This window comes from Fukomys damarensis, unplaced genomic scaffold (genome assembly GCF_012274545.1).
Source record: "Fukomys damarensis isolate Sample0158 unplaced genomic scaffold, DMR_v1.0_HiC HiC_scaffold_1, whole genome shotgun sequence".
NCBI lineage: Eukaryota > Metazoa > Chordata > Mammalia > Rodentia > Bathyergidae > Fukomys > Fukomys damarensis.
The window spans coordinates 59,455,357-59,482,965 of NW_022900913.1; the positions used below are offsets into that span (position 1 = coordinate 59,455,357).

General features: G+C 37.8%; 1 protein-coding gene across 1 annotated transcript in view; it reads left to right on the top strand.

Moving 5' to 3' along the window:
- Positions 1 to 16,420, top strand: part of Aggf1 (angiogenic factor with G-patch and FHA domains 1) — a 28,168-nt gene extending 11,748 nt beyond the window's left edge. The window contains exons 6-14 of the mRNA XM_010619108.3: positions 1,418 to 1,697; positions 4,181 to 4,292; positions 4,615 to 4,666; positions 7,588 to 7,689; positions 8,759 to 8,924; positions 9,956 to 10,038; positions 12,643 to 12,770; positions 14,539 to 14,638; positions 16,018 to 16,420. Coding sequence (XP_010617410.1) covers positions 1,418 to 1,697; positions 4,181 to 4,292; positions 4,615 to 4,666; positions 7,588 to 7,689; positions 8,759 to 8,924; positions 9,956 to 10,038; positions 12,643 to 12,770; positions 14,539 to 14,638; positions 16,018 to 16,218 — 1,224 coding nt within the window. The 3' untranslated portion in view covers positions 16,219 to 16,420. The remainder of the gene's footprint in view (positions 1 to 1,417; positions 1,698 to 4,180; positions 4,293 to 4,614; positions 4,667 to 7,587; positions 7,690 to 8,758; positions 8,925 to 9,955; positions 10,039 to 12,642; positions 12,771 to 14,538; positions 14,639 to 16,017) is intronic.
- Positions 16,421 to 27,609: the final 11,189 nt, after the last annotated feature.

A 27,609-nucleotide genomic window follows, 5' to 3' on the forward strand; every position in this document is an offset into this window, starting at 1 on the left:
ATATATATATATATATATACTTTATCACATGGTAAATGCTTAGCCAGTCTCTAAATTGAATTTATGCTGCTATTAAAAACATGTATATAAGACTCTCACATATTGTAAAAAATAACAAAAGAACTTATCGTTCACTTCATCATGTTGCTCTACAGTAAAAGGAAAATTGAAAGTATTATACAAATCAAAGGGAAAAAGGAAAATAATTTTCTCCTTTGGCCAAGGCTGACATCATAGGCTTGCCTATTATATAACACAGTGACTATATTTAATAACAGTAGATTATATTCTGTCTTACTCTATTCTTTCTTTGCCCTGCTGGGAATCAAATGCAGGGCCCACACATGCTAGGCAAGTAATCTTCTGCTGAGCTCCTCCTGCAGCCTATGTATTACATTTTTGAGAGTCAGCAAGAAAGTTATTTTAAGTGTTTTCACCACAAAAAATGTGTGAGGTAATTCCATTCAACATACACATATTTCAAAACATGTTGTATAGGAAAAACCTACATACTTTTTATTCATTAATTAAAAATAATAGGTTTATTTAGTTTTCACAAGATATGCCAGCTATACCTGTACAATAAATTAATAAGAAAAGGCTTATATTAGCTAAATTGAAATTTTAGAATAAAAGATAAAACTAATTTGGAATACAAAAACTTGTGCATTATTGAGCCACTCTAAAATAGTAAATTTTTGTAAATCTACAGCTTTAATATATTAGGTGCATTTGGATCTTTAAATTCATATTGTAAATGAAACATTCTATATTTTATGTGTATTGACTTGCTAATTGATGAAAAATTTAAAGAAAAAAAATTTAGAGTAAACACATTCTCTGTGCTTCTTCCAGTAAAGTGGCAACTAGATGTATATGGCAGCCATTTGAAGAATAGCTAGTCTAAATCGGTATGTCCTCTATGAATATACTTTGAATTTTGAGGGCTTAATACCAAAATCAGTGTAAACTATCTCATTAATCATTTTGCTTTTAAGTATGGCTATTAAGAGATTTAAATGTACAAATATGGCAGAAGTTGTACTTCTGTTGAACAGCTTTGGTATAGGATGTCACATAGTCCAGACCATACATGGGGGCCTGGACTGGGAATATTGAGACACTGAGAATAGGAAAACCAAAATGTAGGTGTAGTCCAGAGCATTCAGCAGTTGACTGCATGTCAGGTTAAGGCGATGTCAGTGATGAGTATAAGATTTTTAATTTTCATTGTAAGAGGATGATAACATCATTAACCAAGAAAGAACGTGAGAAGAAGAGTAGGTACAAAGTTCACTTGTTTTTTCACTGTATATACAGTCACTATTCATTGGAAAGTAGTCACTTCATGTATTATTATAGTAATGTTTAAAATTATTCTCCCCTGTTACACACCTACTTTCCTATCTTTTTCCAGGATTTGAATTCAGAAAACCAAAAAGCCTCCAGTGTTGAATATTTAAACTGCAGTGAAGGAGAAAATTTTGCAAATGTGAAAAAGAAGGTCAAAATAGACAGTCTAGAATCTCCTGTTAATGAGAACATCTCTAAATCAGCCTCATTTAAAGATGACAAAATTATAGAGAGTGATAGTGAGCCAGAAGAAGGTGAAATCACAGACTCTCAGACCGAAAGTAGTTACGATGAAGATGCTACCAGCGAAGACAATAGGACTGCAGAGGAGACAGAAGATGAAGGTAAGTGATCAGTACTTAATTTTAGGCAAATGACCCAGTCTAGTAGTTGTGAAAGAGCAGAATAGTTAAAAATGTTAGTGACCCATGTAGATATGTGCCAAAAAGTAAAATGACTATTGTAATGACATTATTGAAAATAATATGAGCTCCCACTTAGTAAATTTTAGGAAATAGGATGGATGACTAATCCTTAGACCTTAAAAACATTCCATTGTGTTTAATGCCTAATCAGTAGAACATAAAAAATCAAGCTTCCTATGATCTAATCCTAGTATATACTTTTTAATATTTGTAGGCTGTTTTAGTGAGTTACTTATTTGTAGTCTTTTTTTACTGTTGAAGAAAAACCAAGCTGCTTTAAAAAAAGTATAGCTTATGAGTTCAGTATATAAGTATTCTGCTGAATGTATTTTTTACTTGATATGAAAGACACTTTTTTTTTCAGCTTTAATTGAGTTTATTGGTACATTTTAGGGATACAGTACAGTTACATTCATTGTTGGGAATGACAGATCTTGGTTCTCATTTTTTCCCCTTGTCCCTGCCCTCCCTTCACCCCCTCCTCCCCTCCCCATCTTCAAACACTTTATTTCCATCTTTTCATTATCTCACATTTTTTTCTTTTCCCTTATTACCCTTCCCCTATCCATCCCACCTTCCCTACACCTTTTTTTTAGCCCCTTTATTCCCATTTCACAATGTCAGTAATCTTTTTAGGATCTTATGTATTATTCCAGTTTGTTCACACCAGAGAAACTATTCGGTATTTACACATGTGTGACTTACTTATTTCACTTAGGAGTATATCTTCAATATGTATCCATTTTCCTATGAATGAATCTATTTTCTCATTCTTTATGGCTGAGTAATATTCCATTTTATAGACAAACCACATCTTTATCCAGTTTCCAACTGATGGGCAAATGGGCTGTTTCCAAGTTTTAGCTAAAACAAATCCAGATGTATTCAGCTACCTCATCTTTGACAAAGGAGCTGACCATCTTCAGTGGAGGAAAGATAGCCTCTTTAATAAATGGTGTTGGAAAAACTGGATTTCAACCTGCCACAGATTAAACCTGGACCCTTATCTTTCACCATGCACTAAATTAAAATCCAAGTGTATTAAAGATCTAAATATTAAAACAGAAACACTAAACTTGCTGGAAGCTAAGTTAGGCAGAACTCTGGAAGACATTAGCATAGGAAAAGTTTTTTACCAGCTGTTCCTCAGACAAAGGACTATTATCAAGGATATATAAAGAACTCAAAACAATCAGTCCCCCCAAATATAAAGACCCAATTCAAAAATGGGCATCCGAAATGAACAGACATTTCTCAGACAAAGAAGTAAAAGCAGCAAGAAAATATTTGAAAAAATGTTCCACATCACTGGTCATTTGAGAGATGCAGATGAAAACAACACTGAGATTCCACCTCACCCCACAAAGAATGGCTGCTATCAAGAAATCACACAATAACAAATGTTGGCGGGGTTGTGGGGAGAAAGGAACCCTTCTCCATTGTTGGTGGGAGTGCAGACTGGTGCAACCACTATGGAAATCAATATGGAGATACCTCAAAGAGCTTGGACTGGAGGTTCCATTTGACCCAGCCATCCCTCTGCTGGGTATCTTTCCAAAAGAACTAAAAAAATCATATCACAGTGATGTATGTGTACCCATGTTTATAGAAAGACACTTTTAAAACACAGGATTTTACATTATAATATATGAATTGTGTTCTCAGTGGAATTTCTCATATTTTTAAAAATTGGACTCAGTTTTTCTGACCTAATATAAAAATATCTGGGATATTTTAAAGATTCTTAAAAACCTCAAGATAATTTTTTTAATTCCTCTGATCCTAAATATGCTGTACAACTTTATGTCGATCACTTTAATAATAGTGTTAAGCCTTACTCATTGCTATAAATATATAGCAGAATGTTAGATATTTGTTTTAGTCTAAGTTTCTTTTTTTCTGTTTTCCCAGCGCTGGGGTTGAACCCAAGATCTCATTCTGTGGTAGGCTATGGCTCTGCCACTGAAGTATCTTTCCTCAATCCCTGGAATTAAGAGTTCGATCAGTACATTTCTTTTTTTGTTGTTGTTACTGGGAGTTGAACCCAAGGCTTTTGCACTAAGCTTAATCCCCAACCCCCAACCTTTATTTTAAGATAGGGTCTCATTAAGTTACTCAGTGGTCTCAAAGTTGTGATCCTCCTGCCTCATCCTCCTAGAGTGCTTGGATTACAGGCCTGTGTCACCATGCACTGCTGAGCAGTGCAGTGTTGTGCCTGTGCTCCAGGTGCCGAGCATTGATTGACTCTGGGGCCTTCTGCATTCTGAGTCCTGCCATTCCACTGAGCTCTACCATCAGCCATAACCAATACATTTTTGTTTTATGGATGTTTCCTAGGTATCTGTGAAATTTTTTGTTTCATACCATTTAAGTTAATGTTTGGCCACTTCTTTCCTTGGCAGATGAAGAAAAGATTTGGCCTCCGTGTATTAGAGTCATTGTTATTAGGTCACCTGTGTTACAGACAGGATCACTTTTCATCATCACAGCTGTAAAGTCTGCTACAATTGGAAGGTAAAAATGGTTAATATTGCTCTATTATTATTTGACTTCAGAAAGCTTTATTCGTGTATTTTTTATAAATCATTGTCCTATGTGCTATGGATACAAACAGTACTAAGGCAAGATCTCTAAGCAGAGAAAGAACAGTCTGAAGATACAGACATGAAGAAGTAATTAGGTGAAAGCGTAGGAAATCTAGAGTAGCAAAGATATCTGCTGCTATAGACTTGCATTTTAATAACCATTTTAAGCATGTTTTACCATGTTTCTGTCTTAAATGCTGTGTTTGTATAGGCTTCAGAATTTATTTAAAACACTTTATTCAACTCTGCAGAGAAAAAGACATGGAGCACACTCTCCGAATCCCTGAAGTTGGTGTTAGTAAGGTAAGACCTTGATTTTTCTAATATAGTGACCAAGATAAAATTTTCCAAAAGCATCATAGAATAAGAAAAAGTAAAAATCATGATGTAGAGAGCTTAAGGTTTTTCCCATTTAATGAATGGTTAATGTTCGCTGTCGCAGTGGTGGTAAAGGCAGTGTAGATTTGTTTGTGTAGTGCTTGAGAAAATAAAAATTACCACAATTTGAATAAACTGAGTTGTGCTTGCTTTGTTTTTGTTTTTTGAGGCAGCATGTTGCTATATTGCCTAGGCTAATCTAGACTTCATGGGCTGAAGTGGTCCTCCTGCATCAGCCTGCTAAACTCTGGGACTACTGTGATACTCTGCTAGTTGTGTTTATTTTTCAACAGTCTGGAGTAGGAGTAGAAAACATGGATTTATTTGATCTAAATATTAAATTAGTAACCATTTAACATGATTATTGATTGAAATATACATGCTATACTTTATGGCAATTGAGAAATAAATCAGACCTAGATTGAAGCTACTTTAGGATAAAGTTGCTTTGAGTGCAAAGTTACGAAGTTTATTTTGTTATTCTCCTTTGTGCTTATTATCTCTTTCCTTGTTTACCTTTCTCTTTTGGACCTTCTTTTGGACCGTCTTTTCCTTTTTTTTTGTGGTAGTGGGGCTGACCTTGGACCCTTCACATGCTAGGCAAATGCTTTGCTACTATTCTGTATCCCCAGCTCCCATCTCATTATTTAATGAACTTTATGTGTAATTTTTGTTATTTGAAATGAATTTTTTTTATTAATTTCAAAGTTAAATTACTTTCAACTTGTGGGGGACTCATTTTGAGAAGGGAAAATCCTCATAATTTAACTCTATCCAAAATATCTGGCGTTTTTACTTTACTATGACCCTTGATTTTCTTGCTTCTGAAGAAAAGTGCATCTGTAACTTTAGTGGTAAAGAAATCCTTCTCATCCCCAATTGAAAATATAAGTAGAAGGAAATTAAAAACAGAAATCCTACCAGAGAATTTGTTTTTAATTTCTTTCTTTTAAGCTAACATCTACTAGTGGGGTAAATAATCTGTTGACAGATAAGGTTGACAGCATATAATACCATGTATTCAGATAAAAAATACTTAATAACTAATAACTCATTAATGTTCAGGGGACAAACATAAATGTTCAGATGTTAAACTAACAGACAAAAGGCTTTCTGAATTTTTAAAAAAATGGTAAAAATCACAAGGGTCAAAGTAATTTTGTTTAAATTTAAATCTCTGTATGTAAAGAACCAGTGTTTAACGAGCATATTAGAAAAGCACAAATGTCCTTCTTTTCTCTTTCAACAGCACATGCAGATTTTTCTTCTCAAGCCACATTGTGACACCATTAGTTAAATGAGAAGATTATAAACATGCAGTTCACAGTAGAGAAAAGTACAGAATTAAGATGAAAACCATTTGTCTTTAGAGCAATCTAAGAAATATAGATGAAACCAAGACGTCAGGTTTTTAGTTTTGTTTTTGTTTTTGGTACCGGAGATCAAACTTGGGTCCTTGTGCTTTTGAAGCAGGCAGTAGAACTACTGAGCTAAATCCCGAGCCCAGATGTCAGTTTTTATTCATCATATTTATTATTTACTAAGTGTCGTTCCTGTTGGATCATTTAGAACAGCTTTTTGGAATAGAGTGTGGCAGGGCCCAAAGACTGGAAACTGTTTAAACCTTTTGATATCGTTATCCTGAACAACCCAGTTGGAAAAAAATATACAAAGGACATAAAGAAAATTTACAAATCCAAATTTGTACTACACATAAGAAAAATTTTCAGGGCTAGGGATTTAGCTTAGTGGTGTCTCTGCAAGCACAAGGTCCCAAGTTCGATCCCTGGTGCCAAAAAAAGAAAAGTTTTCATTAGTAATCAAAAAAACCCAAATTAAAATCACAATTGTAAGGCATTATTTCATACTTGCTAGGCTAAGAAAAATTAAAAATTCTAAAAATATCGGGTGTTTTTAGTGTGTGTGTGTGTGTGTGTGTGTGTGTGTGTGTGTAACAAAGTATCATTATCACTGTAGCGCAGGCTTGAGATTATCCTTCCTCAGCGTCCTGAGTGCTGGAATTATAGGTGTGTGCTACCATATCTGGCTCACAATACCAAGTTTTGGTTAGGGATATTTAGAACAAGAATTGTCATAGACTACTGGTGGGAATGTATTGGTGCACCACTTTGGAAAAGCATTATGGCAGTATTTAGTTTGAAATTTATATATGCTATGATTTAGTAGTTGTATGCTTTTGTATATACCCCAGAGAAATATATGCATTATATATACAGACAGATTGTGTTTATAGTATTTTTAAAAATAATAAAGCCCTAGAAAAACTTAACATGTCTATTTTCAGAAGATTCAATTGTGGTTTTTATCTGAGTAATGGGTTACTCTTCAGCAAAATGGGGCCACTAGATGAAGCCCATGACATGTTAGGCCTGCAAAGCAGAGTAAGAGGAATATGTACATAAAGTGTGTGGAACAAAGAGGAAGTGATCAGTGATTATCGAATATCTGGGTAACTTCTCTGAGAAGTTGGCCTTGAGTGTTCCAAGTGTTATTTTAGTATTGAAAAATTTTAATGGTATGGTTAGTTACTTTTAGGGAAAAATTTTCACATTGTCTCTATGGTCTAATCTTGGGGCATATTAAGTAGAAAAGGCTGGGCATATATTTATTAATGGTAGGTAAAAGTGGAATTATAAATGATTTTTCCTTTTTTAGCCTTCATATTTCTCCTAGAAGCATATGAAATTTATATTCAGAAAAAAGTTTTAACATAAGTTAAAATTACCAGAAACTAAAGCCCACATCATATCATGGGAAATTGTTATCCATGGTTTAAAAAAAAAAAAAAAAGTATGATACTTTATAATTTCTTGATTTCTTTTAAGTTTCATGCAGAAATTTATTTTGACCATGAATTACAAAGTTACGTCCTTGTGGATCAAGGCAGTCAAAATGGCACAATTGTTAATGGAAAACAGATTCTTCAGGTGAGTAAATATATGTTAATTATCTAAACTTACTGAAATTACTTTTTAAATAACTGAAATTTTTATTTCTTTAGGCGCACTAGTTTTTATAGATAACATTTGGTTCAGATCAGAGTTGAAGCCCAAATGTGTCACTTGGAAGGGAATTACCAAGACTGGAAAATTATAATCAGTGGATACTTAGCTGTTGACTACTGCTTTCTAATTATGCATCTATTCCTTATTTTTTAAAATTTTATTTACTTCACGTATTTATTTGCTTGTGGTACTGGGGGTCAGACCCAGGGCCTTCTTCACTGAGCTACATCCCCATACCTTTGTATTTTTTTTGAGTCAGAGTCTTAGGAAGTGGCCCAGTTGGCCTTAAACCTTTACCTTCTTGCCTCCGCCTCCCACATAGGTTGCATTATAAGCATTGCCACCAGGCCAAGCCAGTCCTTTGGCTTTTAAAAAATTTTTTTAACTGTCTTAGTGAAAATATTACTAAACTGGAAATTCCTTAAGAAGCAGGAGCTGTGTCTGTCCAGTTAATGGGGATATTCCCAGGAAATAGAAAAGACCTTAAAGTATAGTAAACATATGGAAGTGGAGAGAGGGGTGGAGGCAGACTGTATTCTCAGTCTTTAAGATTGAAAAATTGAAATAAAATTGTATTAAAAACAGAGAAGGGGAGAAAGGAAAGAGATGATGCCTTAGCCCTCTCTCAGTGCTCCATCTTGCTGACTGGGGTAGCACATGGTTTGGTAATGCATTCTTTGAGGTCCAGAGCTGGGCATTTCTGGTAGGATTCAGCAGTTGCCTCCTGTAGTAGAACTTTTTGATGTGTATGGTAGAGATTGAACTTGAGGCCTCACGTGTGCTAAGTTCATACACTACCACTGAGCTAAATCCCCAGCCCCTAGTAGGACATTTTTATGTCATTTATCATGTTGTAAAGATATGTGCATATAATCTCACTGAGAACTATTTCAAATATTTGTTTATTATAATCAGACATTACTTAACAGTAGACATAAAATGACTATGTGTGACTGTTTTGGATCTGTCTTATTAAATTTCCCCTCTCCAGCCAAAAACTAAATGTGACCCTTATGTACTTGAGCATGGAGATGAAGTAAAAATTGGAGAGACCGTGTTGTCCTTTCACATTCACTCTGGCAGTGATACCTGTGATGGCTGTGAGCCAGGGCAGGTTAGAGCCCACCTTCGCCTCGATAAGAAAGATGAATCTTTTGGTATGTAAAACATACTGGTAAATATGTTCTGACTCAGTGTTCTAAGGGAGTGTCAGCTGTGGGCTCCATGTCTAATCAGTGTGATAGGTATTGAGATACACAAATCCATCAGTCTTATGTCTAGTTGATGAAATAGTGGATTGAGATGCATTTCTATTTCAGTGAATATTATGAAACCAGCATATGACATATATTTAGACAGACCTAGACAGATAGGTTATATACTTGACTTTTGTTTTCATTTATTTTGTTTTGTTTTTCTGGTGTGAAGGATTGAGCTCAGGGCCTTTTACTTCATAGGTAAGCATTCTACCATTGAACTATACTCCTGGCCTGCACTTGCCATAAAATGTTAAGATAGAGCACAGTGGACCAAAGCACAAAAGGTTATTAATTTCTGTCCAATTGTTAGTTGGTGGTGACATCTTGTCTATGTATACCAATTTTTTTTAATAATAAATAGCGGTTTAGAGTATTGCCGTAATGCTTTGAACTCAGCCATCTATAGCTTCTAAAATTTAAATACTTTGAAGTAGTATGAGAATTTTTATTTAAGCTTTTCCTCTGAATACAAAGCATACATGTTTATTGTTTGCTTTGTGTTCTGATACTAATTTGAAAATGAGCATATCAACATCATATGATAATGTGAATCTTGGCTTCTGCGATTTTTATTTTCATTTTGTACATTTCTGTGTTCCTTTGGGAAATGTTTTTCATAGTTCTGTGTCTGGGATTCTATTACAATAGTCATATTGAGCAAGTAAGATGTTCACCATTTATTTTGCTATCTGTGCTGTCATGTCCTAATCTTTGGATTTCAGTTTGCTTTCCAAGTGTATTTAGTTTTCAAAAAGCTGAAAGCACATTGTTATAACCCAAGATCTTTTACATTAATATTTATCTCAACTTCTGGATAATCTTAAGGTACTAGTAATATTAGTTTTTTAATCAAATAACATTTGTATTAATATTTTAAAGAGTCTATCATATTTAGTGGATCTTTTTCATCACTTACTTTTTTGTTTTAGTTAGTCCAGCATTAAGTAAGGAGGAAAAAGAATTGGAAAGAAGAAAAGAATTAAAGAAAATACGAGTAAAATATGGTTTGCAGGTAAGGATGTTAAACATTGTTTCATATATTAAACCATATATCTGGTTTTGAATAAAAAATGTCTTTAGTGATAATATGTATAACCAAAAAAAGCTACTTAGTGTTAAATTTGAGATTTATTTCTATTCTGGTGGTCTCAACCTAGTAGATATTGAGATTGGAGTATAAAAATGATAATAATAGCTTATATTTCTAGCTCTAAAAAAATTGCATTACAGTGCATAAAAGCTCATAGGACTAATCTAATTTTCTTCATAAGCTATATGTAAGCCAGTTTTATATTGTTTTAAAGATAAATAACTGGATCGAGTCTAGAAATCGACCAGTGTGTGTGTGTGTGTGTGTGTGTGTGTGTGTGTGTGTGTGTGTGATAAATACATCTGACAGCAGATTCAACAAAGACAAAAAGGCAGTTTGGTGATAAAAGTGTGGGGTTTTTTCCCCCCAACACATTGGATAACTACATGCAAAAGAAAAGCAAATGAATGAACAATGAAGAGTTGATCTGTGTGTTGTATCTTATACAAAAATGACCTGAGAATGTATTTTAGATGTAAATATAAAGCCTAAGAATCAACATTTAAAAATTGGTTGTGCAAAGATTTCTAAGATGCCTAACAGCAAAAGCACAGCCCATAAGAAAGAATTTCAAAATTTAAAATGTCTGCTCTTCTAAAGTTACTGTTAAAAGGAAGAAAAGAAACTAGGCATAGAGGTACAAACCTGTATTCTTAGCTACTTGGGAGGCTGAGGCAGGGGGATTGCAGGTTCATGGCCAGCCTGAGCAATTTAGTAAGGCTCTAGCTCACAGTTCAAAAAATTAAAAGCCCAAATGAAGTGCCCTTGATCTCGATCGTCACTGCTGCCAAAAGAGGTGGAGATGGGGAGGGAGGGCAAGAGCAAGGGAAAGACAGAGACAATGGAAACAAACCATAGACTGAAAAAGAAAATTGCAAATCATGTATCTGATGAAAGACATATCTAGAATATGGAAAAACTCAAAATTCAGTAGAGAGGAAACAACTCCAAAAACCAAAAAACGGTTGCCTTGCATTGTCGAGTCACACTATTTAGAGAGCTGAGGTAAGATTGCATGAATGAATAAATGCCAAGAGTATGCATAGTTGCTTTACCAATAATATACACACGGCAAGGACATACAAGGAAAGATGTTCAGTATTATTATCATTAACTTAAACCTTAGTGACATCATTACATATCCATCAAAATAGCTAAATTTTTACACTGAATATACCAGATACTGAAAGGGATGTAGAGGAACTGGAACTCATATAATGCTGATGAGAGTATAAATTGGTGCAGTTGCTTTAGAGAACAGTTGGTCATTTTTTAAAAGCTGCTGGGGACTAAGGGCTGGCTCAGTGGTAGCGCATTTACTTAGCATGCAGGAAGATCTAGGTTCCATCCCCAGAACCACTTTTTTAAAAAAGTGAAATATACACCTGCTGTATGATCCAGCTGTTCTACTTCTGGATACTTACCCAGGGGAAGTACAAGCGTTTGTTGATACAGACTAGTAAACATAACGTATATAGCTGCTGTTTCGTAATAGCCTAAAACTGGGATACCCATCATATACAGGCAAACAGACTATACTATATTATCTACTGGGGAATAAACTCACTAGGATATTGGTTTTCTATTTTTTGTCTGTTTAACAGCAAAATTAAAACATCTTTGTAGTATGTGCTTTCCTCGAGTCGCTCTCCAGTCCCCAGCATGTCATTCTTTTTATGTAAAGGTGAGCAATTAATAACAGTAGGAGGAGGGAAACCTCTGATGACTGAAGGAGCACTGAATATCTTCATACCAGTGCCACAGCATGGCATACCTCTACAGCTGTAGTAGCTTGAGTTAGATGTTTTTCCTTGGGCATTATGATTTAAATATGTTCCACTACCTGGTATTTGTTTGATAGTGGTTTAGTCATAAAATATTTGTGAATATTTGTTTGATGGTGGGTTAGTCATAAAAATAAAGTGGTACAGAAGCAAAAGCTGTTTTGGTGTGGGGTGGGGGTGGTACCAGGGATCAAACTTGGGACCTTGAGCTTTGGAAGCAGCCAGTAGAACCACTGAGCTAAATCCCTGGTCCCTATAAGTTGTTATTATTACCAGGGTGAAAGAGTATTTCCCTTTTTCTTATTTTTCAAAGACTTTCTATATTTTTCCCTTTCAAAAAAGCATTATCATATTGTGTTAAGTCCTTACCACAGGAACTTTCAGTTCTTTAGAGAAAAGGAAAAATAGATTATTTATTTCACCCTCAGGGGTTCTGTATTTTTCTTTAAATACAGGTAGTTAATATGACAATATAAGAACACAACATTAAGTCAAGATGTATTACATTTTTACCATGTTACTTCCTTGTCATTTGTATTTCTGTTGTACAACTTGAAATATAAAAATTTTAAACAGAAGAAAATCAACATATAACACTTTGTTTTATGCTGTATCATAGCTTATTCTATTTCATTGTTGTGGCCACATCAAACCTTATTTCCAAAAGTAAAGCAAACGTACAAAAATTATATTTTTATCTGTTAGCTTTCCTTTTATCAGTGAATATTTTGTGTTTTTTAAGAATACAGATTATGAAGATGAAAAGGCACTGAAGAATCCAAAATATAAAGATAGAGCTGGAAAACGCAGGGAGCAGGTTGGAAGTGAGGGGACTTTCCAGAGAGACGATGCTCCTGCGTCTGTCCACTCGTGAGTATTGAGTGACACCACTTAAGACAGCCATTGTTCGTAATTACATTGGCAGGTCATCTGACTTACAGAGCAGTGTATCCTGATAGAGAGCCTTTGAAGGAACATTAGAACAAGATGCAAACATTGAGGTCTTTTTACACTTTAATGCTGGTGTTCCATTATTCTCAGAAAATTATAATTGTGCACACATACATAAACACACCCATAAATGCATGGCTGACATTCTAGATACCTAGTTGTGTAAGTATAGTTTTATGTATACTAGACATCAAGAAGCCTGGGCCAGTAAGAAGTTAGTGTGCCAGTGGTTATTTATTTATTTAGGTAGTTGTTTGGTACCAGAGATTGAACTCTGGTCCTTGCACTTGCTAGGCAGGCAGTGGAACCACTGAGCTAACTCCCTGGCCCTACTAGTGATTTTTATAATTATTTTAACATTCAAATATTTTCTTGGTAACTCTGAAACACTATTTTGCTCATGTTTCTTTGACTTAGTTCTTTGTTTTTGGTAGGTTGGCTTCAGTAAATATGAAAAACGGGATTTTGATGCTTACAGTATGACTATTTCTGTACTTAGTCATATATTAGCTATTTTTTTCTCATTTTAGGATGAGTCAAAATTTGAATCTTGCATGTAGAAGTTGTAACTAATTGTAAGGTTTAAATTCAATATTGTATTTGGTTGATTCCAAGATTTGCTTGTGAGAGCTTACAGTTACAAATGGCAGCAGTTTTTTCTCAATGGTACATAAAACAGTGGTGCTCCTAACTATTTATAGAGTCAGATTTAATGAACTATATCATTGCTAGTTACATACACTGAGCCATATGATATATTATTTGAACATTTTAAAAATAATTATTGGAGACTATGAAAATAACATTAGATTTAAATTGGAGGGCAGGATTAAAAACTGAAACATTGATCTGACATGGCATGGTTTATTACTGAAATGATAAATTAGCATCTTTAGTAGAACTGAAAATGTAGCGAACATAAAATTAAATTTTAGAATTAGAAGAATATAAAAATCACAGCGCAAAATATAAAGAGTGACAAGTTTTATTCTACCTTTTTATTGATTTATGTACAGAAAAGTATATAAATTTTAAATATCTAGCTTCAATGCTAGACCATAAGGTTAACATACTGTAGAATGTACTATTTTTAGACAATAAATAGGAAATTATGGTAACCCAACAGCTGATTCTCCTTGAACCCTCTGCTAATCTCTGTCCCTCTCTTCTTCTGGAAGGTAATCCTGATAGCAATAGATTAATTTCACTCATTTGAAAATTTTAAACAAATGGAACAATTTAATGTTTCTTGTGGCCAAGGATTTACCTCAGGGGTGCCACCTCCTGCCTCACAAGTGCAAGGACCCGGTTCCAAAAAAAAAAAAAAAAAAAAGTTTATTTCTTTCTGTATTCTTTTTATCGTACACGATTTTGTTAGGAATAGTTTATTTTCATTGCTGTATAATATTGTTTTATGAATCTATTTTGTTTTACCCTTGAGGGACATCTGAATTGTTTGTTACTATTAGATTTGCTAGAAAAACATTCTTGTATTTGTCATTTGAAGCATGGGTACACACTTTTCTTTTTAGTATGTGTAGGAGTGAATTTATGTTTTCCAGTTTATTGAGTAATGCCAAAGAGTTTTCTAAAGTACTTGTACCATTTATTTTTAATTTATGAATTTATTCATATATGGCCTAAAAGATCTTTTGTAAATCAGCTATCATCCTGATTTTTCTTTAAGTGAAATTACTGATAGCAACAAAGGTCGGAAGATGCTGGAGAAGATGGGCTGGAAAAAAGGAGAGGGCCTGGGAAAGGATGGTGGAGGAATGAAAACTCCGGTAAGGCTTGCGCTTCCTTTCATTCACCTGATCTTGCAGCAGTACTCTCTGCATGTGAGGGGCAGTGGCTTAAACCCTTGGAATACAGCATCAAGCCCAAACAGACAAGGTTCTGCCTTTGTGGACTTTGCCATTCCCAAATGTGGGTTTTTGTTGTTGTCTGGCATTTTATGTTTTATGAAAGCCTGTTTTAGCATTCTGTCCTACACAAAGGCTAGGATAATATGAGATAATTCCTGAACCATCTGTGTCTTCTAATTTTGTTAGTTTGCTTTGTGGTACTGGGAATCAAACCTGGGACATTTGCATGCTGAACAAGTGCTCTATAACTGAACTACATCCCCATCCCTTTTAGTTGCTTTTAGTGACGTCCTTTGTGCAACTGAACTGAGCATTGACGGAACAATTAGTGTTAGTTTACTAACAGGTGGGTTCTGTGTTACCTGGAGAATCTGTTAAGTTTAAGAATCAGCATGTAATGTGCAGTATGGAGAATAATGTCTAGAAAACAATCCAGAGGTTTAATTCTTCAGTAATGATTCATAGGCTACTCATTATCTTTCACCAAGGCACCTTATAAATTGACTGAGTAACAGAATTTTCCTAATATTCTTACAGAAATAGATGGGTCAGTATGAATATGATACCAGTTTTCTCATTTTCATTGAGTCACGCTGTAAAGAACATTGATTATGTCAGACCTTGGTTAGAGTATGTGTATGATCTGCCATTGATTATGGGTTTAGGCAAGTTTATACTTCACTTGAGTATAAAAACTATTTGTCTATGGTGTCCTAAAGATAAACCCCTGAGATTGGCACTTACATAGGCACTCAGTAACTGGTAGGTTTTAATGTTTACAAAATAATGGGAAGTCCTTGTTTCATGTTAGAAAAATAAAATTACTTTATGATTTGTATTTATTTATTTAATTTTGCAGTGCTGGGCAGCAAACCAAGTCCTTGCTTGTGCCTAGCACTGAGCTACACCCCCAGTCCTTCTTTATGATTATTAATGTGTAACTTCTTGTTTACTTACTTAGATGAGGATGGGACGGGTTTAAACATGCCATGGCCTTTACTTCTGGATAGAATGGGATGGGGTATTCTGTAGCATCTGGATGTAGTTTGGTGGTTGCTCCTTAAGCAGCCTTGTTTTTCTGCGGAGTTGTCTATACTTGCTGACAAGCAAAGAGTGAACAGAAAAGTCACCATTTTACAGATAATGGTATATGTATTTCTGTATGTATTTGATGCAGTTGACAAATTTTCTTTCACATAAATCTTTAATAAATCAAAGAGTTGTAGTTAGAATAGTATGTTGGACACAGCAGATGTGAGTGTGCTTAAATAAGCATTCTGCTCTACTTTTGGTGACAGATCCCGCTTCAGCTTCGGCGAACACATGCAGGCTTGGGAACAGGCAAACCATCCTCAATTGAAGATGTTCCCCTTCTCCAAAGCAAGAGCAAAAAAAACTGGGACAAAGCACGAGAGAGGTTTGCTGAAAGCTTCCCTGAAACCAAACCTCCAAAGGATACACCAGGGACCACACCTTGGGTAAAAGGGACTGTGGAGTGAAGGGCAGTCATCAAAAAAACTTCAGCTTCTTTTACAAAAAGAATCTGGGGACTCTTTATTTTATTGAAAAAAACTTTTTTCCCCATTAGAGTCAGTGACATAGAGAGCTGTTTCACAGATGATTCTCTCGTGATTCAGAAATGTGTAATAAAGTGTGGTTTGCAGCTTATAAAAACCATTTTTGTAATGAATGAGTAGACAGTGACCGAATCAAGTTACATCGTGAGTGGACCAAAGTTGCCAGGCACAGGTGAGCATATCAAACTTTCTCTTCTCTCTTACAGCACCCATATATACAACTAGCACATGATCGGAATTCATGTAACCACTAACAACTTAATGTACATTCTCCTTCACATGTTATTATAAGATGCACAGCAAAAGAAATACCAGAAGTTTACAGAAATAGTTCTGACTGTATACATCCTTCTGTACACCCTTTAGGACTTACATAAACCATGTTAAGAAAACAGGGGTAGTAAATTTTACTATCCTTGAAATAGCCGAAATAGTGTTACTCAAGGACTAGCGAACAGGTGACATGTTGAAAATCAGTCTGTTAGTCTTTTCTTCTGTGAAGAATCTTTTGATTTGCACTGTACACTCAGCATTTACCTTTGGTTTGTTTCTAGTTAAGGATAGGGACAATGGAGTGTAGTGTATTGTCTGTGTGCTGGCGTTTGTAGTTTTGATAAATACCATTGCAGGCAATGGAGTTGTGCCAGAGAGATCTGATTTCTAGTGATAGTGAATTTCTAGCTAAGGCTTCCAACTCAAATATTTATCGAAAATGTCCTCAAATACAATAAAAACATTTTACCATTTAAAGGACTAGCTCATTGAACAGTGACCTTAAAATGTTGATGCACTTTGAATTTGCAGCCAGCCAGCACCTTGCTCTTCAGGTTGCAGGGTGATGGCAGAGGAAGGTCACTCCTGTGGTGGAGAACTGCAGGGCAGCTCCCCGGTGGAGTGTCCCTACTCTCTGCACCACTCTTGCTTTCCTTTCTGTTCAGCTTTTCTGTGTACTTTTTGCTGGGAAATTAACAATGAAGCTGACTTTTATCTGCAGTGAATATACAGGTTCCCCATCTATGATAAAGAAATGTTTTCAGATTTAGAACAAAAGAAGAAAATTCTGAAAATAAAAACTATATAGTAGGGAAGATAGCTCAGAAAGAAAAGCTACCTTTTGGTATTACTAGGTTGTTCTGCTGCCCTCCTTGCAAGCACAAGGTCCCGAGTTCAAACCCCGGTACCAAAAACAAACAAAAACTGTGAATGCCTTTTGGTAATGCCAGTCTACATGGTACATAGTTAAGGGAAAAAGAATGAGGAGAGAGAAATAAATTGTGACTGCAGGGGAGAGAAGGCATCAGATTATCAAGTCCCTGTAGGCTTAGGCTGGGATAATTAGGCCCTGTATCTCCTACTGGATGCAGTCTTCTACCCAGCTATACACATACGGGTACAATAGGCTTGGAAGCAACAGGACTGCTCTGCATTATTTTCTCTAAAATAGAACATAACAGCAATTGGTCTAAATGTGGTTCTAATGGTGCTATCTCAAGTGTGTAACGGCATGGGGCCCTTAAAATAGACTTTTGCTTGTGCTGGAACTCACTGGCTTAGTATATGACAGTCTGTAATATTTCCCATTTTTATTATTTGGGGAAAACATTTTTTATAGGTTGTTTTGCTAAGAAAATGGAAAAGTTGAAGATAGTGGTAAAAATTTAAATATATGTAGTGTCTACACTATTAAACCACTTTGCAGATCCAAACTCTCAGGGCTCCATTGTATAGGGTTTAATGTACCGAATAATGTCTTTGTCTGTTTCCATGTGTAAAATAAGAATAATTCTTGGTCACATGTCTTAGTCCCTTGTTGGATATCTAATGAGAAAATGTATATGTAAGTACTAAAAGTAGTACAGGTATGAGCTTCTATTTGTTTGAAAGCATAAGCATATAGTTATACTTACATAGTTTGGTTTATGTACAAAATTGTTTTATATGTAATATTTTAAATGCTAGGTTAGTTACACAGTATACATTTGCTAACGTAATAGCTTTTAAATGTTTATTTTAAATAGAGCTGCAAGTTGCTGGCCTTTTATTTTAGTTTTATTTTTTGTCAGTACTAGAGGTTGAGCCTAGGGCCTTCATACTGAACTACATCCCAGCTCTTTTTATATTTTGAGACAGGGTCTCCCTAAGCTGCTAAATTGTCCTGGCTGGGCTCAAATTTCTGATCCTCCTGCCTCAGCTGCCCAGAGTGCAGGGATTATAGGTATGCAACATCACACTGGATTAGATTGCTGAAGTTTTAAACAATTTAACATCTCATATGTTAGAATATGAGAATATGAGAAACTAGCACAGTTGAGAGCAGAAGATAACATCTACATTAAAGTAATAACAGTTTTCTGATAGAGGAATGACCTTTATCCTCAAAAAAAGAAGTTTTTTCTACTTTTGAAATAATTTTCACCTCCAGTATTTCATTTTTATTCTAGTTGTGATCTTAAGAAAATTAATTGTTCATCCCAATGTAAAACATTCTAATTTTTAATGTTAAATAGTACTTATTAACTTTGTATAACTTTAGAGAACAAGTAAAAGAAAATAGAAATCTCAGACATAGAAAACTGCTAGCTGCATAGGCCTGGAAGGCTGAAAACCTGTGTCTCACTCTCCGCTGTGTCCTGAGTACCTTGTATGACATCAGCTGCCTCATGGCCTTCAGCAAGCATGTGGAGTGTACCCGTGTGGTGTGGCACCAAACACACTCCTGATACCTGCCACTGAGGTACAGAGGGTTCAGTCACTGGTGTTGTCAGTGAGCTCAGAAGTGAGGAAGTGTAACAGAAACCCAATCCATCAGACTCTACTCTTAATACACCCCGCTGGAATGAAAAGATCAAAGTCCCTACTTTGCCACTCCTATTGCACAGGCTTTTTTACTTTGAGACAGATAAAAGTCTCTTAAGCCTAAGTTTTCAGGTTCATAAAAAAGTGGCAGGAAGCTATACTAGACATTGCATCACATGCCTGTAATCTCAGCACTCTGGGAGGCTGAAGCAGGAACATCACAAATTTGAGCCTAGCTGGGGCAACTTAGCAACTCTGTCTCAAAATTAAAAATTAAAGGAGCTGGAGATGTATTCATTCCAAAGTTTTAAAGCCAAAAATCTTGGGGAGGAGAGGGATTCTGCATGACTAGGAAAGGCACTATCTGGAGAAATGATGGGGAGATCACACGGGCCAGCCCTAACTCTAGGTACCCCACGGGAGCGGGAAGCTATAGGGACAGCTCCAGGATGAAATAGAGTTCAAATACTTGTCTGTAAAAAGCTTTCAGCAGCATGCATTGAGGATCCAACACAGCCCAGGCCAGTGTCCTAGGCACTAGAGATAGTCATGAATAAAACAGAAAAAATACTCTGTCTTCATGAGCATACATTTATTTTTAGATAGCATTTGGCTAGACATAAAGACAAGTAACATATGAAGGCCCTGATGGTTCCATAATCTCAGATAGTTCATATGCATTCCAGAATTTTAAAACCAAAATTCTTGGAGAGGCAGGGGGAGGAGGAAGAACTCAGAACCATCTTTAAGCAGACCTATGTTTCTGCGAGTTGGAATGCATAGACAGACAATAGTAAAAACTAACCAGGGCTGCAGCTCCTCACTTGATGCATCTCCTCTAGTGGCCTGAGAATGATAGTGAGCACCTGCTCACATGTTGGATTTTACAGCTCTCAGTCTTAGCAATGGGTTATTGAAGTATGAAACAAGTGAAAAGGAAGAAGACATAGAAAAACTGAGAATTCAGTTGCTGGAAATTGGTGTTGAGAGAAAACTCGTGAACCCGAAAGTCCCTGGAGGATAGCAGAGTTGGGAAAGCTCGTGGGAATAGCAGTCATTTCTGCATGAGGAGGAAGGATGACGATTCTCAGAAGTTCTTTCATCAGAAAGCTAGCGTCCTTCATCTGAGTTAAAATGAGATGGTGTTTCATTGCCAGCAAGCAGAGGACAAGGAGAAGTTGGTGGACATTATGAAATGTGTTTAAACATGTGACATTGTTACTTAGCTTCCAATTACTAGCAGACTTCAGAGGGCGGGAGGGTCACCAGCTCACTCATCTGTCATTACTTATCTTGACCAAAAGCCCACAAGAATATATACTGAAAGAATAAAATGCTCCTTGCCATTTAATGTTCTTTAAAGCCTCATTTTAATACTATGAAATCAGATTTCAGAGAATATCATAATTAAGATTTTCATTAAAGAAACATTTCATACTATTTAAATACGTAATGACTCCCAGTGCTCTCTGAATTAATTCCTACCATAAGCCAACTAAAGTGAGCTTTAATCTTTACCATGGCTACATTTCCATTAACCTTAATGTACATTGTTATCAAGACCAATTTATTAGCTACATGAAAGTAACTAACATTGCTTTATTATTATCTCACTAACCAGAAATTTTTTATATTTTATTTTTTGGTGGTACCTGGAATTGAACTCAGAACCTTGCACTTGCAAGGCAGGCGGTGGCACCACCGAGCTAAATCCCTGGCCCCTAACCAGAAACATTAATCTGGTTATGCATCAGACTGGGCTGTGAATAATTGATAGCAATCTTTAAAAATAAAAAATTTATCCTAGAAAATGAATATTTGCTGACTTAAGGATGTGATACTGTGTTACAGGAACAGATGGCCACTCTAAAGGAGGTATTCCAGAAAGGAATTAAGCATGGAAGCTCTTAGAATAACTGTAGTCTTCCAGGGTGACCACTTTGAAGGGAAAACTGCCTTGGGTGGACTTATAAGATGTATCATTACTTAGTCGTTACCAGGTGTGTTGAATTTTGACTGGAATAGCTCACTGGGCAAATCAAGAGTGAAATTTTTATTTGATAGAAAAGTAGACCTGTTGGCAAACTTTGGCTTGCTTGCAGTTGTTTCCAGTCAATAAACAAGAGAAATAGAAGTCATACAGTGCAAACCATGTGTCAGAATTTTTCTAAATGATATCTTCCTTATAGCAACTCTATAAGGTATCTCCATTTTACAGATGAGGAAACTGAATTTCAAAGAGGTAAGTGGTTGCCAGAGTTAACTCCTAATATGACTAGGAGGAAGCTTGAATTTTTAAAAAAATTTGTTTTTTGTGCTGGGGATCAAACCCAGAGCCTCGGGCATACTAGCAAGTGCTAAAACACTGAGCTACATCCCCAGCTTGGAAGCTTAGATTTTCATTCACATTTGACTACAGAAGGTTGGTAACTCCTCACACCCACCACACAGCATTCATCATTGCAAAAATTCACAAACATTTTCAGGAGCATGCAGGCCTTTTTTTTTTTATTGGAAGAATTCTTGACACCCACCTTCCTGCCAGGTATATCCCAGAAAAATGTGAGTGCTTCCAGTACTGGCACAGAGGTTAATACAGGAAGGGGCAGATTAGGGGCCCACTGTAGTGTTAAATTTCTAGGAAAGGGGCTCACCCGTTAGGTACATCTCTTTCTCATCTGCCTAAGCCCACAGTGTAACACTGTACTAGGCAAAATAATGCACTCTTCAAAGGTGGCTGTATCCAGTCCTTGGAACTTCTTCATGTATTGTGTGGAGGTGGGGCACAATATTAGAATTAGGTTGCTGACCAGCTAACCATAACAAAGTATCCATTAAGTGTTGAAGAGGAATGCTGAGTGATGCAGTGTAAGAGAATTGACTGGTCCTTGCTAGCCTTGGAGTTAGAGGTGGCCACAGCAAGGAATGGGGCAGTCCATGGAAGCAGGAAAAAGCAGAAACAAATTCTCTAGAATCTCCAGAAACAGACCACTATCTTGGACTTCAGACCTGCAGAGCTGGAAGATAAATGCGTTCAGTTACTAAAATATGCTGATCTGGCTTCCTCTGGGAGAGCTAGCTGCTCTGTCCCAACACCAGAGCTCCTGCATTGGAATAGTCTCCAAACACCCAAGTGTTATCAAGGTACTCCGGTCAAGATCCTGTGGTTGCAGGGCTGTCAAGGAGACAGGCTGAGAGGCCTTGATGGAAGCATGGCTGGCTGCTTGGCATGTGGATGGTGAGTGGCTCATGCTGAGCTCCATACTCCCGTCTGCTCCTTACTAGCCATGTGGTCTTCAGTAGGGCACTCAGCCTTTTGGAGATTCAGGACATCTATAAACCATGACAGTTCTGTGTGCTCTTCCATGCCAGGTGTTGTGTGGACAAAAGGGAATACAGCATGGAGGCTGTGCAGTTACTTTGGTTCAGTTTTCCATCATGAAGCTGATGAAACTGTACCTTCATGCTGTTGTGTGTAGTATCAAATATATATGTGTGACTTTCATCATTTTCTTCTAAATCTGCAGTTAACAAGAAAATCCAGTTCAGCCAAGCAATTTATTTACTAAAATGACGACTGATGTTTTAATGTATTTCCTGGTAATTATAGCATATGAGAGCTAAATGATGACTTCATCCATTTTTCAGGGAAAGGCACATGTTCAGGTTGTTGAAAAGTAAGGTAAGGCCCTTAGAAATAGATCTCCTGAATTTGTCCATGCAGAAAAACCAAAACTTTAAAAAGAACATAAACCCAGTGTTTATGAATTCCTATACAAAGTGGAAATTTGGGCAATAATATGAAGCAAAACAGTTCTCCAGACTCAAAGGATGTGAACTTTTCAAGGATGAACTTAGGTATCTGAAGGGTCCTAGCCATTGCAGGTTTGGTTATCTTATTCTGCTTTTCCCTCACCCGCTCCTCCTGGCAGATTTCACCCTAAAGAATGAATATGTACTTTACCTCATGGTAGAACATAAGGAGTTTAAGTTCAAGGCACAGCGTGTGTCCTAGCCCCAGCTTCTACCTTGACCGTGTGTGCTCCTCTGCAAGTCCGTCACATCAGCAGGAGTGCTGCTGCTGCATGCATGGTGTGGCACCATCCTGTCAGCCGGGACAACACCTGCCCCACAAGCCTTCAGCCAGAGCAATCTCCCAAACTCCCCTCTGTGCTCACATCTCCCTTAGCTGATGATATCAAGCTGGATTTAGGTGACCTGCTGTTGCTACTGTCTCCTGGGGGTAGGTGAATCATTGGGACTCATTTTCCTCTTCAGATGAAGGAGCTGGAGTGGATAAGGGCTCCATTTCTCGCAAGGCTTTTCTGGAAATGGAGGTTACATCCATCCTTGTGTTGGAGCTTCAGTTTAAGGAAGCTGAATGGTGAGGGAGAGGATTTGTTTATAAATGTGATTTTTATGTAACTAACTTGTATTATAAAAGCACCATAATGCAGACATGTAGAACAGAGAGCAAACCTGTCCCTTAGCTGCCACAGCCTGCATGCAGGCGGTGCCTGGCCAATGATTCTCCATCCAGGAGAGGCCCTTGGCCTCCTGTCTACACTCTCAGGGGAGTAGGTAAAATTCTAAAGGTGAATTTTTGTTTTCTTTCGATGCTTCTGACAATTAGTGAAGGAGAAGAGTATTATTTATAAAAGGCTGTTTTGGACCCAAGAGATCCAAATTCAGATCTTAACAGCCTAATTAATAAATCAATGTGAAGTTAAATTCCAATTCTTGAGAGAATTTTATTGTTTTTAGAGTCATACAAAAACTGCAGAAGACAAAAGAAGTGACAGGACTTTATGGGATTTTTTTTCTGCTGTTGTCTTAGTTTCCTTGTGTTTCAGACAGAACACCTGACATCTGTAGTGTAAAGGAGAAGAGTTTATTTTGGCTCATGGTCTCAAGTTTCTATCCATGGTTTGTAAGCTGAAACACAGAAACAGCAAAAGAAGGCTGCTATCATGGTGGCCAGGAAGCAAGAGAGAAGGGAGGGGCCAGAGAGGGAGATACATCCTTCCAGGTCACCCCCAGTGACCACCTCTTCTGACCATGTCCCACCTCCTGACATCACACTCAGCTGATCCAGTCACCTCCTAGAAACCCCACCTCTTGAGTACGTGAGAGTTTGGGGTCATTCTTGATCCAACCTATAACCTAGATCCCACATTACATTTGTATCACTCATATAATAATATTTTAAAGTTTTACACAAATATTTTAACAAATCTATGCTGGGAGAGTTGACCTGATTCAAGTAAAACACCCTAATAAATGGCACATATACAATTTTTATTGGCCAAAGTTTTAACAGATTATTGCCGCTTCCTTTTAGTCTAATTTTTTTTAAACTATCACTTATATTCAGAAAAAGACAAATGGAGAATTACAGGGAACCAACTTTTAAAATCTTAAACACAATGGAGTCAATGCCTCAAATACTGATTGAGTAGCTATTAGATGCAAGGCACAGTGGGAGTAGAAGGGCGAGTAAGCTACTTCCAAGCAGTTAGGGCCTGGCAGGAGTAAGACAGGAAACCACAGCTATCTGCTGGATGGTCTCTTCCAAGAGTTGTGCATATAAAATAGGGAAATGCATCCAAGTGAAGAACAGTCAAGGCATTGTGGGGCCTTAGAAGATGAGTGTTACTTGGTGTGTGTGTGTGTTTTATCTTTTGATGATGCTGGGGACCAGACCCAGCAGTTCAAACATGCTAGACAAGTTCTCTGCCATTGAGCAACACTCAGGCCTGGGAGGAAGAATTTTTCATACTCAAGATTGAAGGGCTGGGGGGCGGGCACAAACAGGCGTAGAGTTGCCAAGACCAGGATGTCAGGTAGATGAGTCCAATTTGGCTGGAGTATCCAGTACATGTAGGGGAACATGCAATGGTGGGGGACTTAACTGAAAGGCCACAGAATCAAAGCTTTCTAAGTAAGTGATGGGTGACCTCGAAGGCTTAGGAGCAAGAAAAGTGATTTAATCGATACTAACTTGAGACAAAGTTTTGACATTGGCCAAGTTGGTAGACACGGTGAGGCAGCCAAGGACGGGAAGATGAGTCCCATGTGGATGATGGTAACTGCTCCTGTGTTGTGGCATCGGAAGGAAGGCAAGCTCAAGACTTTGTGGACATAGGCTTAGTGGAGTAAGTGTCTAGGGTCCAGTGAAACTGGAAATCTGATCACTGATTTGTATTACCTGCTTGTTCTTTGTAAGAATCCTTTTTGGTTGCTGTTTTGTACTGAGTACCTAAAGATAACAATACATGGTGTGATAACTTGTTACTCTTATTTGATTATGAAATTTTAATTTTTTTCATAAAATAAATCACTTTCTTAGCAGTTGTGTGACTGTGAGGATATTAATTTCTGAGTCTTTCCCATCTACCAAATGCACGTAGGTCACAGGGTTGCTATGTGACAGGAAATTACTCATCTAAAGCACTTAGCACAGGTGTGACACATGCTGAGTGTTCAGTAAATGTTAATAATGTCCCTAATTCCAGCTAATTCTACTGAATTGGAAATGGAAGTAGGAAGGAAACAAGTGCCCACTCCGGTGATGGACAGGGATGGAGACCTCTGGGGAAGGAGCACAGTAGCTGGAAGCCTGGCATCCGAGGCAGGCAGACTGCATTCGGATTCCTTCTCCTCCCCAGCTGTATCTTTCTCAGGCTGCTTAGTCCTTCACATCACTGCTCTAAAACAGGTCCTGTCAGTGGTTCTCCACGGAGCTGCTGAGAACAAAATGACTGAATGCATGTGACTTGTGGGCTGTGTACCTGATGAACTTTGAAATGCTTCGAAAATAATGACTGTCAGTGATGGGCATCAGGTTTTCCCTTCCATTGGCAGTGGCAGAATGTGGAAGGGAGAGGAGATGTGAAGCAGGGACTGGGTGGGGGGGGCAGACCCCAAGGAGAGCATTTGAGGCTAGGGTAGGAGTCACTGGCACAGATTATTGTAGCTCTTCATGGACATGAGTCAGGACGGGACTGTAGAAATTGGCCCAGAGAAATTAAAAAAAAAAATCCATCATAAGTGGATGCTTCACAAAATCATTGGGGTGGAAGAGATGGAAGGGGTATAACCAACAGTAATATATGTATGAACCTTGATCCGACCTGAAGAGTCATTGTAGAAGCAATTGGAGAGGTCTGATTAAGGGTTTTGTATCAGAGGCTATAAGGAAGTTGTTTATATTCTTAAGTATGACAATCATACTGTAACCATGACAACAGTGTCTTTATCCTTTAGATACAAGATGAAATACCTAGGGATGAAAAGTTACACATGCACTGGGTGTAGATAATAAGGCTAAACATCAACTGTGCAGTCTAGGTGAAGGGGATGCATATGGTATTCATTGTACTAGCTTTTCGACTTTCTAGATGCTTGGGCATTTGCAACATAAAAAAAAATTGAGAAGTAGAGAGGCCTGAGGAAAAACTGTTAGCGAACTGGTCTACACCTGGAAAAGGAGTTCTTTGGAGAGAAAGCATGTTCCACCTACCAAACGAGGGATTTCAAGAAGGGAGACGTTAAGGAAGATAAAGGTGGAAAGAAGTCCTGTTTGGTCTTTGGAAAGACCTGAGTGACACAAGAAAGCTGACCTGCAGGGGAGGCAGCAGGGACTGTTTGACCCTGTCAGCTGAGAGCCTTGGTTTTCCTCCTAGAGACTGAGGATTGCCTGGGAAAGGAAGGAGAATGGGGAGTGCGGGGAGTAGCTTTGAATGGGAGGCATGCTTTCCGCCTTTGGGCACGGGGAAGGGAGCCCTCTAGTGACGAGAGATGAGGTAATGTCATGCTAGTCACGTGGCAGGAAGTATAAGGCAAGAAGGGAGTGCGCTACACCTGCTGTTGGGTTGTGCCTCAGGGAAAAGACAGCTGCGGTGCAGGTGCTCCTGGCACTGGATGAGCAACGTGTGGGAGGCAGTCGGCCACTGCCCGGATGAGGTTCCAGAGATGAGTGAGGTTGGAAAGCAGCCATGGAAACTAAAGTTCCCTTTTCAGAACTTGGCTTTGGGTATATTACCCATCAAGAATAGAGTAAAACTCATCGGTTAAAACCGTAATCCGCATTTCCATACCCTCCCTGGGCTGGCACGGCGTATAAAACGCGTGGCGTGAGGAGTCTGGCGTGTAAAGCAGCTTCTGTCCTTTCAGTCACCAGCCTCAAGTGGCATGGTACTAAGGCTGCTGGGGCTCTTTGGTTCCCTTTTTGTGCAACTCTTTCCGTAGGCGCCAAGGCCCAGGAAGTAAAAGGCACCCGAGAGGTGGTGGTTTTGCTCTTGCGCTGGTGTGAACTTCGCGTGGGAGGCCCCCCATTTGGCATGTCACCGCGCACAGTGGAAACAGCCAACCTCTACAGCGGGACCTTGGCGGCCACGCAGCTGTCCCCGACCCGGTCCTCGGGGTCCTCTTTAGGTACCGAGGCCGGAGGCGGCGGGGCGGGCCAGGCCAGCTCTCGCACCCTCGCTTGCAGGACCTCGCGCTCCACCTGCAGCC